The 12,526-nt window shown below is 37.1% G+C and overlaps 1 protein-coding gene across 2 annotated transcripts in view; it reads right to left on the bottom strand.

The window, feature by feature from the left end:
• The window catches only part of CUL4A (cullin 4A), a 39,891-nt gene that overhangs the window by 18,757 nt on the left and 8,608 nt on the right, over window positions 1-12,526 (bottom strand). For both annotated transcript variants that reach the window (XM_086476860.1, XM_086476852.1), the window contains 6 exons: window positions 11,500-11,573; window positions 9,831-9,993; window positions 7,273-7,362; window positions 5,863-5,945; window positions 4,083-4,150; window positions 1,074-1,192 (listed from right to left, as the gene is read on the bottom strand). In XM_086476860.1, coding sequence (XP_086332986.1) covers window positions 1,074-1,192; window positions 4,083-4,150; window positions 5,863-5,945; window positions 7,273-7,362; window positions 9,831-9,993; window positions 11,500-11,573 — 597 coding nt within the window. The remainder of the gene's footprint in view (window positions 1-1,073; window positions 1,193-4,082; window positions 4,151-5,862; window positions 5,946-7,272; window positions 7,363-9,830; window positions 9,994-11,499; window positions 11,574-12,526) is intronic.

Raw genomic sequence — 12,526 nt, 5'->3', positions numbered from 1 at the left:
CTCTTTAGCTCATTCAACCCAGCATAAAACTGACCTTGCCCAAGTACTGAGTTAAAACAGATCACTAAAGAGTCTATGGAGCAGCAGGCAGCACATGGGTTAAGTCAGGAGCGTGATCTGGGAGCAAGGAAGAAGAAAGATGTTCCTTCTCAGCCACGGCAAGTTGTCCAATTGGCCCAGCTGCCTAGGGATCCACAGGCTGCATATGGAGACACTGGACCACACTCTGCAGAGCAAACTCCATCTTGGTTCTGTGGGGCAGAGGGGCGACTACATCCCACCACCATGGGCTGCACATTGGTGGACTACGCCAAACTCCAGACATGGGTGTGCAGGAGAGGCACCTCTGAAATGAACTGATGTTGTGCGCTCAGTCCTGAGGGTCGAACACATGGGTGATTCAGGGGAGGAGCACCACGTCAGGAATTACCAATTCCACAGAAAATATCTTCCATGAAGCTTTCCTGCTTTCGTCTTGCAAGAGCACCGTGTGCAAGCTCTTTGGGGCAGCACACTATAGGCATACCATGCCCAGCAAAACAAACCTGAAGCAACTAAATGCGACTTTGATGACGGATTATTTTCAAGAGGAGTATCCCTTCCCAAACAGCTTAAACATTAATCAGCGTTGCTGTAGACTGGCTACATGTAGCACTGCTAACCTGCAGCAGAATCGCTACACACTGATGTTTCACTGATTTTGCAGATATGTAAACAGTTGAGTCTATTTGTAGCAAAACATAACACCTAGCACAGTCCAGCATACTCTAAACACACGTCCAAGTGGCTCTATTTAAAAGCAAAGCAAACCAACATAATTTCTTGTATAACACTGAAACTTGTAAGGAAAGCAATTTCCAAGCAGAAATTTAAAACCAAAACTTAGGTGTTGCTGTTTCTCATCACGTGACTGTTACTGGGGAGGGGGAATCATTAACAACCCTCCTCATATTTGCCTAAAAGAAAGTTTTGATGCACACACATACATATTATTCTTGGTTTTGATAAAAGAAATATATGGTAACAGCACAAATTGCATAAATTTTGGCATTAGTAAGAGATCTTCAAAATACCTTGATGTATTCACTCCAGTGTTGCAAAAGGATCTGCTGCCCACCTTTTACCCGGCTGAACAACTGGTATGTCTGGGTCAAATCTGATATTCTATTTTCATCAAGCAGGTTATCAAGCCCTAAAAAAATGAAATTAGAAGAAAGAGCAAATCTAAATACAGTTGCATTAAAACAGTTAGAAATAAATCAAAAGACATGAGCCTGCAATGTGCTTAAAAAGTATGAACTTTTTAAGACTGAATTTCTGAAAGCAGGTGGTATGTTCAGGGTTAACATGTCCCTTGTTTAAACTGGTTGAAATGATTTTACTATTTGAAAATTATTTCAGCTGAAGTACTTTCCCAACAAGGTGTTGACTGTAAGTCTTTTGCAGAATGTTTATGAACGGTGCTTGATTTGAAGTGTACAGTTTTATCAAGAACCTCTAAAAAGGGTCAGAAAACAGTTAGCTAAGTAAACTGCCCCAAATTTACAGTAAATATAAATATTTCACAAGATTTTTTGTGGAGTGCGCTGAGCCGTATTTTTATATTAAGAATGTGCTATGAATTGCCTACACTTGTACCGATGGAATAGCACAAGACTACAAATTCCTTCCAAGGAACAGATTCTGCCTTTATCAATTCACCCTACAGGAGACTAAGCTTTGGACTAACAAATCCAGAAGTGAAGCTCAAGACAAAGTGTGAAGTGTAACAACTATGTACACAGTTTTACATTTTACATTTGAGAATATGATAAATGTAGTTCAAATATAATCAGAGATACATCGTCTGGTGCTGGTGACAGTGGCTTGAGAAATATGGGAGGGTAGCATCAAAGATTTACGGCATTCTTTTAAATCCAGAAAGCTTGATGATTTTTTTTTTTTTTTTACCACAGGTTGACAATTCACATCATCAGTGTAGCTGACACCATACAACTGTTCTACTTCACAAAATACACTTCATTAATTCCAATTTTTAAATAGTATGAGATTACAAAGGATTTTCAATCACTACTGAATTATGTCATTTTCTACTACATTCTTCATCTTAAAAATACTTTCACTGTATATTATAACTAACTTACATATTCAGAAAGGCAATCAACGTTCAAGAATGATATCAAGTAAACTTTTGTCTGATATTTTGAGATTCCCTAAACTTTTGAGATATCAGAAGAACAGGCACACTTTAAATGTAAGACAACAGATCACAAAGTTTTGAATACACGTAATTGGTGTTCTTTTGGCATTGAACAGGAAGTTATATCCAAGCATCACCTCCTATTCATTTAAAGACACCAACCGCTTTATTATAACCTAGATGATAAGTTTAACCTTCCTTCTTCCTCTGGCATACAACCTGTGTGACTGAAAAAAGGATTTTGTCACATATTTGATAAATGAGACAGACAAACAGGAAAAGTCCTCTGACACAAGGCTTCACACAACTTCCAGAAAGTACTGCCACAGCCTTGGAAAAAATTAGTCTACTTGCAATGAAATATCCCACCAATACCTAGGCAATGACAGTTGCAGTAATACAAGGAAAAAAGTTTCTTATACATACCCTGCATTTGTAAGCTCCCCCCCATCATCATATCAAACTGGCTACATCACATGCCTTCTCCTAAGGAAAAAAAAAAACCTACAGAAGGCAGTATCTTATTCTCCTTGCATGGAATACTAGGATGTTATAAGCAAATTACAATGTGTCCTGGCTCAAATGAATGCAGAAAGTTACACAAGTCAAGTGATGCTGGACTTTTTTTCTTTTTTCTTTTTTTAAGTAGACATAGAATGCAAAAGCTGATCCAACCACACTACAGTCCTAAAACACAGTAACTAGAAAAACGTACAAATCTTTCCATATTTACATGGATGGTATATATACATTATAAACCAAGAAAAAATTCAGGTTGAAACAAGACCACACACTCTCTGGTTAAGCCAACTGATAAACAAGTATGTCACTGGAAAAACTACTTAAAAATAATACATGAATTAAAGATTAAGCAAAATTGACATGTATCAACAAAAAATTAATTATTCTTATATTCTGTTTATGATGAGCTTAAGAATAGCTAAGATGGAGCGACTATGCTTATTTTTATAAATGCACTGAAAACAGTGAAATAACCTATTCCCACAGTAGTTCAGAGAAAACTGTAAGCCTATGTCTACCTTTCAAGGTGACGAAGACAGAAGTGAAAGGGGTATGTGTAACAACCTGAAAGTATTCATAAACATGGATGTGATGGAGCTTGAAGATACCAGACTACTAGGGACATCTGTTTCGCAGCAGTAAAGGAAACAAAGACGTAAGGACAATTTACTAGAAGATCTAAAACCTAAAATATGGCTACTGCGAGAAAAGGAAAGGATCATTTAAAGTATTAAAAGATCAGGGAATACTGACCAAACTCAAAAATTCAGAGAAAAAGGAGAGATTAAAAGTTAAGAGGAACAAAGAAATGGTGATTTAAAGACACCAATGTCTGAATAAGGACTTTCTAAGAAGACTGCAGCTCGTCTGAAACTGCCAGACAAAAGGTAAATTCAGACAAAAGCACAGGAATTACCTTGGAATGTTGCCAGTTCCCGTAACTCATGAATCTTCAACTACACAATCACAAGAATATGCGAAGCTATTGCATTTGAGCTGCATGATTATCACATAAAAGAAGCTACAACAGTAACTGCAGCTCTCGTTTAGAAGTTTATATAATTCTAGGAAATAAGCAGTTCCAAAGGTTTAATTCTTAAGCCCACTGCCACAAGTCTAAGGAGATTTAGGAGGTTTAGCAACCTTTACAAATATGGAATGATATTTTAGATATTTGTGTCCACACATACAATTTACTTGTCACAGTGGCTGTAACAGTCACAGGGTTGGCTTTCTGTATCTGTGGAAGTTTTTCCCACAGCTAATATACCTCCTTAAATAAAAGCTGTGGAGTTTATAGTTATTGCAGGGTATGAGAATCTGTTGCTTATCAGAGATTACATTAATTTAAAAAAAATACCTTTTTGCAAAATAGCTGATAAGTGTTCTCCTAGTAGCTGCTTCTCCACACAAGCAATCAGTGGTTTCCTAAACAAGGCAAGAAAAGTATATTAGAAGTATTAGAGTGTAAGTGAATTGGCTCCTGTCACAGTGTATTTGTGAATAACTTACATTATAATACAAAAAATTTTCAACTTAAAACAGAGGCTGCAAATTAAGACAAAAATGTCACATGTGATATAAGTCAGGAAAGAAAACAAAAAACCATGTACATAAAAAAAGAAATTCAGGTTTGAACACTAAAAAGCCAGTTCTTCCACAGTAGAAGAGAGAAGTTTAGATACTAAAAAATCAATGCAAAAATGTTTCTGGAAAAAAGTCAAATTGATGTTTTCTTGGAAACAAAAAAGCAAACAAACAAAACAAAAACCTCCAAGAGTTCGAACTCCAAAACAACACAATACATGCTGGTGATGTTCAAAACTCAAACTTTTCATCTAATTGTGTTATGCACCTACATAAGCATAAAACTGAGCTAGAACGACAAGACTCAAATTTGCAAAACATGTTAAATTTGTCCTTGAACTTTCCCTACTTTTTCCTATTAATGAAATATTTGATACATTCACTTTAGACAGGACTGAAAAATAATGGCAAGTTTTCCTTCACATCTTTCGTAGCCTAAAAGAAGAAAGAAATGTCTGAAGTGCAAAGGGATAATAATTTCAGTGTTTAAACTTCTACCACTGCTTACAAGATGACAACAAAATAACCCAATCATTTCTTTCCGAGTTAGGTTTTATAAAGCTGGTTCTCAAACCCTTAATTTAGATTTCCTAGAAGAGCTGCTTGACTCGGATTGATGGAAACCTTTTACGTAGCAGCAGCCACTTTATGCCCCTACTTTTGCTAAAACATCACCTTTCCTGAAATGGCCCATCAATGACTTGTCTGACCCTCCATACAAATCACAGTTTTAGTTCCTCCATCTCAAAAAGATTAAACTAGAATTTGGAAAGTTTCAGAAAAGGGAACAGGGATGATCAAAACTACGCAACAGCAGCTACAAGAGGAACAACTACATGAGTTATGACTCTTCTTTCTGGCAAAGAGATGAGTTAGCAGGGATACAGTGCATTGACAGGCAGGGTAAAGGTGGAAGGGAACCGACTGATCGCTTTCGCTTCCAATGCAAGAACTGGGGTCATCAGCAATGGTACTGGGAGCCAGACTTAAACAAAAGGAGGCAATTTATCATGCTGTGGCTAGTGCATGAGTGGAACTCTTAGCCAAAGGCTGGCACAGATGGAAAAGCTTATGTGAATCTCAGTGAGACAGTGCAAGCATTTGAGAGAGATCCAAACAAATGACATCAGGTTCAGAAAAATACCCTAAGCTGAAAACAGGCAGCTACTAGGACAGTATCAGTTAATAAGTCTTTCTTTCCCTCAAGGAATTTGTGGTTAATGTTATCAGTAAACGACGGGCTAAGATCAGCTGCTACTTTGATAATGCAAATTTCAGTTCCTACATAATGCTTTGTTAACTTCAGTATACACTGATAAATGTTTCTTGGTGAATTTCTCCCCTAGTACTCAAAGCGTATTTTGAATTTAAAGAAAGCAGTTTTGATAAAAATAAAGTCTTAAAAAAATCAAGCTGTATCACAAGCACTGTCAACAAGATCCTATCTGGAAGATAACGCAGAAATAAGCTGCGTGTCTCTACAACCACAGATAATCGTACTGTTTTATGAAGGATGCTTGATTTACGGTAAGAACGACAATATTTGTACTCACTGTGTGCTGTGGTCTAAATATGTTATTACTCTGTCTCCTTCTTCTTCCAAACGTTTACTAACATGGTGAAGATACTCTGGGACCTAGCAAGACAAGAGAATGTCAAGTTCAACAACAAAGGTATGAAAGACAAATAATCTTGTTCCATGACAATTATTTTAAACTACAAATTTAAAGAGACTATGAATTGGAAAGGACTAATCCATGAGAATGTTGTTACGTACTACATAATCTGTATTTTTATTAATCAATGTTACTTTATATTCGAAGTATTATAACGGCATCTGACAGAAAGTAAAAGAAAAACAGAAATCTGAAATTTTTTTCAGAGGAAGTTATTTTTTTCTCAAATCCCTTCTGAGCTAATCTAGGTCTTAAAATATCACGGAGCATATTTTCAGTTGGTGCGAACCATGTAGTTCCATTATTTCTACGGCAGTTTCTCCAATGGAGTATCTGTCCCTGTGCAGAGTTAAAACATTTAGCATGTATTACAAGACAGGTATGAAACTCAAGCTTCAAATGATCAAAACAGTTATGCATACGTGCATATATATGTACATGTATGCACACACACACGTCTATGCCTGTAGATGCACATATGTACATATGCATAAATACGTGTATATCCTGTATAACTTAAGGCCTTACTCCTTTTGCGGTTTTCCACAGCTTTCTGCATATAAAAGCGAGAGTCTTACAGCTTTTATAGTTTCAAAATCTGTGTCAGGGGAATGCCAGGGAACGAGGTGAATGGAGCAGGATCAGACACAAGGATTCACCTCAGTGCGTTGTAAACAGGTGTTTTCAAAATGTTCGTAGTGACTCAGTGTTAAAATGGAATTCATAAAGATAGCCTTTGTATTTTAGACCACCATGACACACATACATTTTCAGAGGTAACCACATTTGCAGGCTGCCTGCTGTAGAGCATAATTTTACCTCAAGCGGACAGAAAACAAAAATGTCTTAAGTCTATTGCACTAATTTAACTAATCAGGAAAAGAAACAAAACAACAAAATAAACACAACAAAACAATAAAAACGTAAACGGTTTACTTGGGTGTTAACCGCATAGTAAAATGATGCCAGTGGATATTTTATAGCTCTTGGACAAAAATAACATGGATGGCACACCTTTAAGCTTTATGGGGAAATGACTTCCCGGTAGCGTGACTTTAGCTACACAAAATGTCACTGGGTTTCTCCACCCTAAGGCAATCTGGAGTCTGTTCTTCCCTTTGATACAATACTGTGGTCCACATCAAAACACCTGAATGTGTATGCGTGTACCTGGGTACCAGTGAATTTCATCGAACATTAGTACACCACGGCACTACCAGCAGTTCTCCTGTAATCCCATCGCAGGTAAAACGAACATAAAAGCAATCATCTACAGCATGCACCTACCTCTCTTTCTTGCATTAATCTTTGACCTTCTGCAGCATATAAGCAATTTGTCTCTTCCAGAAACCTCTGTTCAAATGATTCCTTGTAAACCTGCAAGAAATTAGTTACTTACATTAAGCTGCCAGTAAGGGTAGCACAGTTTGGCTCTCAGGCACAGAGGGCAAGTAAAATCTCAAAAACACAATTACGAGAAGTGTCAAGAGTAACACTGCATTAACCCGTGTTAATGTTGTCTGCCCACTGGTTTTAGAAAGACTGAGATCAGAGCTGACTTCCCAGTGCAGCAATAGCGAGGTTCAGTCATCAGTGCCTAAATCATCTAAATTGACAGGCTTCTGTTTAAGGCACACAGCCCAACACCAGTACCCAACAGTACAGCAGTGACATCCAATCCACCTGAGCTCAAGGCTCCCACTGATAATCCTGTGGCAAAAAAAAAAAAAAAAAAAAAAAAAAAAAAAGCAACAACAAAACCAAACTTCCAACTAGTGAAACTCTGGCACAAAACGGGTAGCTCCCATCAGTAAAATAATAATACGCTCAGTAATGCATCTTCAAATCTGCCAGGTTTATCTCAGTGGCCTAGGAAAAACAAATTATACCCAATAAGATGAATTATCTTTCTCCAGAGAAGGAATAAGGCATGTAAAAAAGGGCACCACCACCAATCACAGACATTGAAAAATTTCTGCATAATGATTAACAGTTAGTATAGAAAGGAGATATGACAGAAAGGACAACTATATAAAATAGTGAAAACAGACTGGGGAAGGTAGCTAGAGAATAACATGTAAAAAGAGGGGCAGTTAGTGAAAAGAAAAAGGCAAGATTCCTTGAGTGTGGTGGAAGAGCAGACATTCTGACCATTTTTTTTTTCTTTTAAGGACTTTTAAAAGCTTGATTTTTTTTTTTTTTTTCAATGCAAACTTAAATATGAAGCCTCTGGCTTGACAAGCATTCAGAGCATAATACTTCACTAATTCAGCATCACAAGTAGACATCAACTCATTGTGTCACCTTTCTCTTGACACTAGCTCCATGTTCAACAGAATCAAACTAGATTTCATTTCTTACCTTCCTTTCCTTCAAACTGGAAAAACATTAGCGTAACAGTATATGGAACTATTTTCTGCCTAAAATGTGTAAAGCTCTACAATAAGAAACAGTTATAGACTACAACTTATGCAAGGAGGAAGCAACTTTCAGCAACTGGGCCTCAATTGCATAATTGCCTAAAAACCAGGAATGAGTAGGATATATCTTTAATTTGAAAACAATTAAAGATTTGCTTAATTAATTAATCTGTCTCCAGAAGCTAACTTCTGTTGAAAGACGGAGAAGTAGAGATTCTGGCATATAATTACAGGACTATGAGCACATCTCATCTCAGTGAAGTGACAGATATTATAAAAGAACAGATTAGACTAGGTTCGTTTCCCTAGTGAAAAAAAAGAAAACCACACTTGAGCCAATGAAGGAGAATGAAGACTTAAATTTAATTCTGTAAAAAGGATCCTATAAAGGGGATAGTTAGCAGAGTACTTTGCTAAAAAATAATAAATGTTAAAAAGTCAACACCTAGTTGACTAGTTAGGGAAAGCTGGCAAATAACAATGGGAAAAAAGGTGGGGAAAAGCACACAAATCAGATCCGTACCTCCAGGTTACATGATCTGAAAAATCATTGACAGAAGTTTGCCTTCTTTCTTGAACAGAATGGTTAGTTATTACACAAGAGAAAGTAACCGATGAAAGTCAGGAGGGCTAATATGAAAGGCAGAAAAGCAGGTAAGCTGCCCGACCGAAAAGGACTGCTTTATGCAGTCCTCCTCTTCAAACTCTTTTTTAAACCTTCAGCCAGTTTTGTAATGCTGTACACCACTTGGGAACAGAGCAACCCCAACAGTTTTTAAGAATGAAAGACAGCTCCTAAGTTTTATTGCACACCACACAAGGCTGCAATGTCAACTAGAGGACAACCTATGCCCAAGTCAGAAGCACAGCATTTTAAAGTCCATTTGGTTACTTAGTATCTATGCTAATGGAAAGTTCCAGTAAGTTACAGATTGACCTTATCTATTTGAAAACCTTGGCCTTAACTTTGCATCCCATTCTATCCTTGGCATCGCTGCTAAGACGTTGCCAATATAGTGATGTTTTTGGGATACAGACCCAGGATCTGGACTCCAAAAAGCGATGCCTTTTTACAGTGACAGGGGTGGTCTTTTTTTGTCCCTACATTTAATCAGCACTAGGATTAGAAAACGAGTGATTAAGACGGTCAACATATTGCACATACTAAAGGACTTGCAAATCTATTATTTAAGAGTCTGCAGGCCACCACCTCTGCTAAGGAAAACAAGCAAAGAGGTCTCATTTAAAAACAGAGAATAAAAGATTGCACATTGGGTAAAGAAGAGGCAATCTTATAAATCTAATAGCTAGATTTTGAAGCACATTTACTAGAAGATAAAGTTATTTCTGTACAACATTTGAATTAGAGAAGTCCAAACTCTGTTTCTAAACATAGGCATTATTAGTGAAGTTTGCTGTACTCGCCTGCAGATCAGACAGCATGCTCAACAAACTCCGCAGCAAACTTCTGTCCACAGCTTCACCAGTTCGTTCTCGTTCGATCAGCAGGAGGATTCCATCAATGGTCTTATTTTGAACTTGTTTGTCACTAATGACATGATTTCTAAATAACTCTAGCCCCATATCCCTGTGTGGACATTGAAAATTAATAAATCACACTGTTGATTCTTATCAAAAATCTGTACCTCAGTTTGAGGAATATAAATATATATAAAATATACACAGTGTATATAGATTATACAGAAAGAGAATACATTAATGGTGTGTATATTCTTTTTGACACTGTCCCCTAAGAAAACTGCAACAAGAATTATCATAAAAATAGGAGGCTACATGCTATCAGATAGGTGCGCTTTAGCTGAGAACTGTGACCAGCTTGTCCATATTTCATGTAATGGACTATAACATTCTCTGTTTATTTTAAAAAAATCTATTATAAAATTAATAAAAAAATCTGAACATATACCTTAACATAAGATTCCCTGGATCAGTCAATCTATGTGTAATTTATAAGTTTTGTTCAAAAGCATGAATTCTGTGTAGGTTTAGGACCTTATGATGACTTGTATCAGATTCTTCTTTCATTCTGAGAGGATGAGGAATGGTGTCTCTATGCCACAAAGCAGACAATTATTAAACATTGTCTTGGCCAAGGAAAACGGAGGAATCTTAGATAAAACTTATTACCTCCAACACATGCATCATAATTTCAATAAAGGGAATTTTCCCAGTATAAAGAAAAAAAGACACGAAGTATGAACAGACCTCTTCAACAACATTTTCTGAAAGGAAGCCTACGCAGAGTTGAAGGAAAGCTACTGCAGAGGCTGGGAAGAAAGATGTCCACAGGACAAGCAAGGGGCAGGAGAAGGATGTGAGATTCCTCAGACAACCTGAGAGCACAGAAGCCAGCCAGGCAGGGAAAAGGTGCGCTCTTACTTCAGTACGTTATCCACATGTATTTTGCTTTAGACAGCATAACAATACTAGAAATTTTCAGCAAAGTCTGGATTTGTTTGCTTGGGTAATGATATAAAATGCCCGTCAAGAGGGATGCTTAAAAGCAGAATGCCCAAAGATGCAACCATGGTGTGCTGAAAGTACAGCAGCAGCACCTCAACACTCTGAGCCACAGGTCTTGACTCTCAAGAGGCCAGTGCTGGAAAGATGATCTGCACCTTGTCAGTGTATCTGACTTATTTAAAAAAAACCCAAAAACCAAAAAAAAAAAAAAACAACAGAGAAAAAGAGGACTGTTTAACTTTATCAAATCCAGGAGCACTTAAAGTAACACTGCTCCAGCACTACGGCGCAGAAGCAGCACCCCAAGCAGGTTCCCCACACAGCCAGCCTCACCCAGGCCGTGACAACTACAGCTATATGTATGCCTTGACTTTTCAGCATATATTCACAGACCTTTTTCTTCTTTTACCCTCACTTTACAATGAATATTCCTGGGGAAGGAGGAAATGACACATGCACTCACTGCCACATGTATTTCTATAAATTAACACAAAATTTTAGAGACCTATTCTGCAGATCAAATACAATGTGAAAAATTTATTTTCAACCTTTGTAAATACAACAGCATGTTCAAACTAAAGATCCGAGGAATACTTACATGGATACCTACCATATAGAAGGAAGCATTGAATTCTGAAGTACATATGTACGATCCAAAAATAAGAAAATGCTTCTGATCATGATCTGAAAATATATAAAGAAAACATTTTTCTCTTCACCGTCATGTCCTATTTTAAATTACAAAGCAACTTCTGAAAAACTACATCGCATACACATGCACCTTAATTACCAATGTATGTATTTTCAACTTTTATCGTGACTCGCACAGCCACTGGTAATTTATTGATGTTAACACTATTACTAAGTGGTATTGCCAAGCATATCCAAGGCGGTTTTCAAATTCATAACCATTAACTAAATAGTTTTATTAGCCTGTTACGAATTTCACTGCCACTGAGACACATAAGCTGTTCCAGCAGTACCACCAAGACATTCAGTAAACACCCTGAAATAGCACGCTGCCATGGTTTTCGCTTTTTGAAAAAAGAAGCTTTAGGCAGAGACAGCAATAAGCTGTGCAACAGATCCTTTCATAATAAAAGTTAGCTGCCAAAATGCATGAGAAAAAGAGAGATAAATCTAACAGGGAAAGAAGGTATAATAATATATTATCTTTTTTCAAAATTAAAAAAGTGGGAGAAGGAGGTGGTTTTTTTAGCTTATTACTCTTTCACATTCAAAATCCATTTTTAACTTTGCCCATAAAAAGGCTGCCCAGCTTCCAGTTTAGTATTAGCATAACTCAGGATGTCAGTAACTAACTGACTCACCTCCAGGCCAGCTAGAGAGATTTCTATCCCCAGCTGTCCACCTGCTCCTCCCCTAAAAAAATTCATTGCTTCTGAAGTAATTCTCAAGCTGACACAGTTTCTGGCCAAGCATATTAAAGTAAAACAGCAGCAAGGCCGATTTTTTTTTTTCTTAAATACCACAAGTGCTAGCTCAGCACATGGGCAAGAAAGCCACTTGGTACAGGTTGTTGCTTTGAGGAGAAAAAAAAAATAAAAAGAACATTCAAAAGTAATTTAAGTGAACAGAGTTCATAGCAAAAGCCTTTTTATAAAAACATAGGTCCA

Source organism: Leptosomus discolor, chromosome 1, assembly GCF_034619465.1.
Source record: "Leptosomus discolor isolate bLepDis1 chromosome 1, bLepDis1.hap2, whole genome shotgun sequence".
Lineage (NCBI taxonomy): Eukaryota > Metazoa > Chordata > Aves > Leptosomiformes > Leptosomidae > Leptosomus > Leptosomus discolor.
Note: the sequence above shows the minus strand (reverse complement) of the source record. Positions and strands in the feature narration are given on the sequence as shown.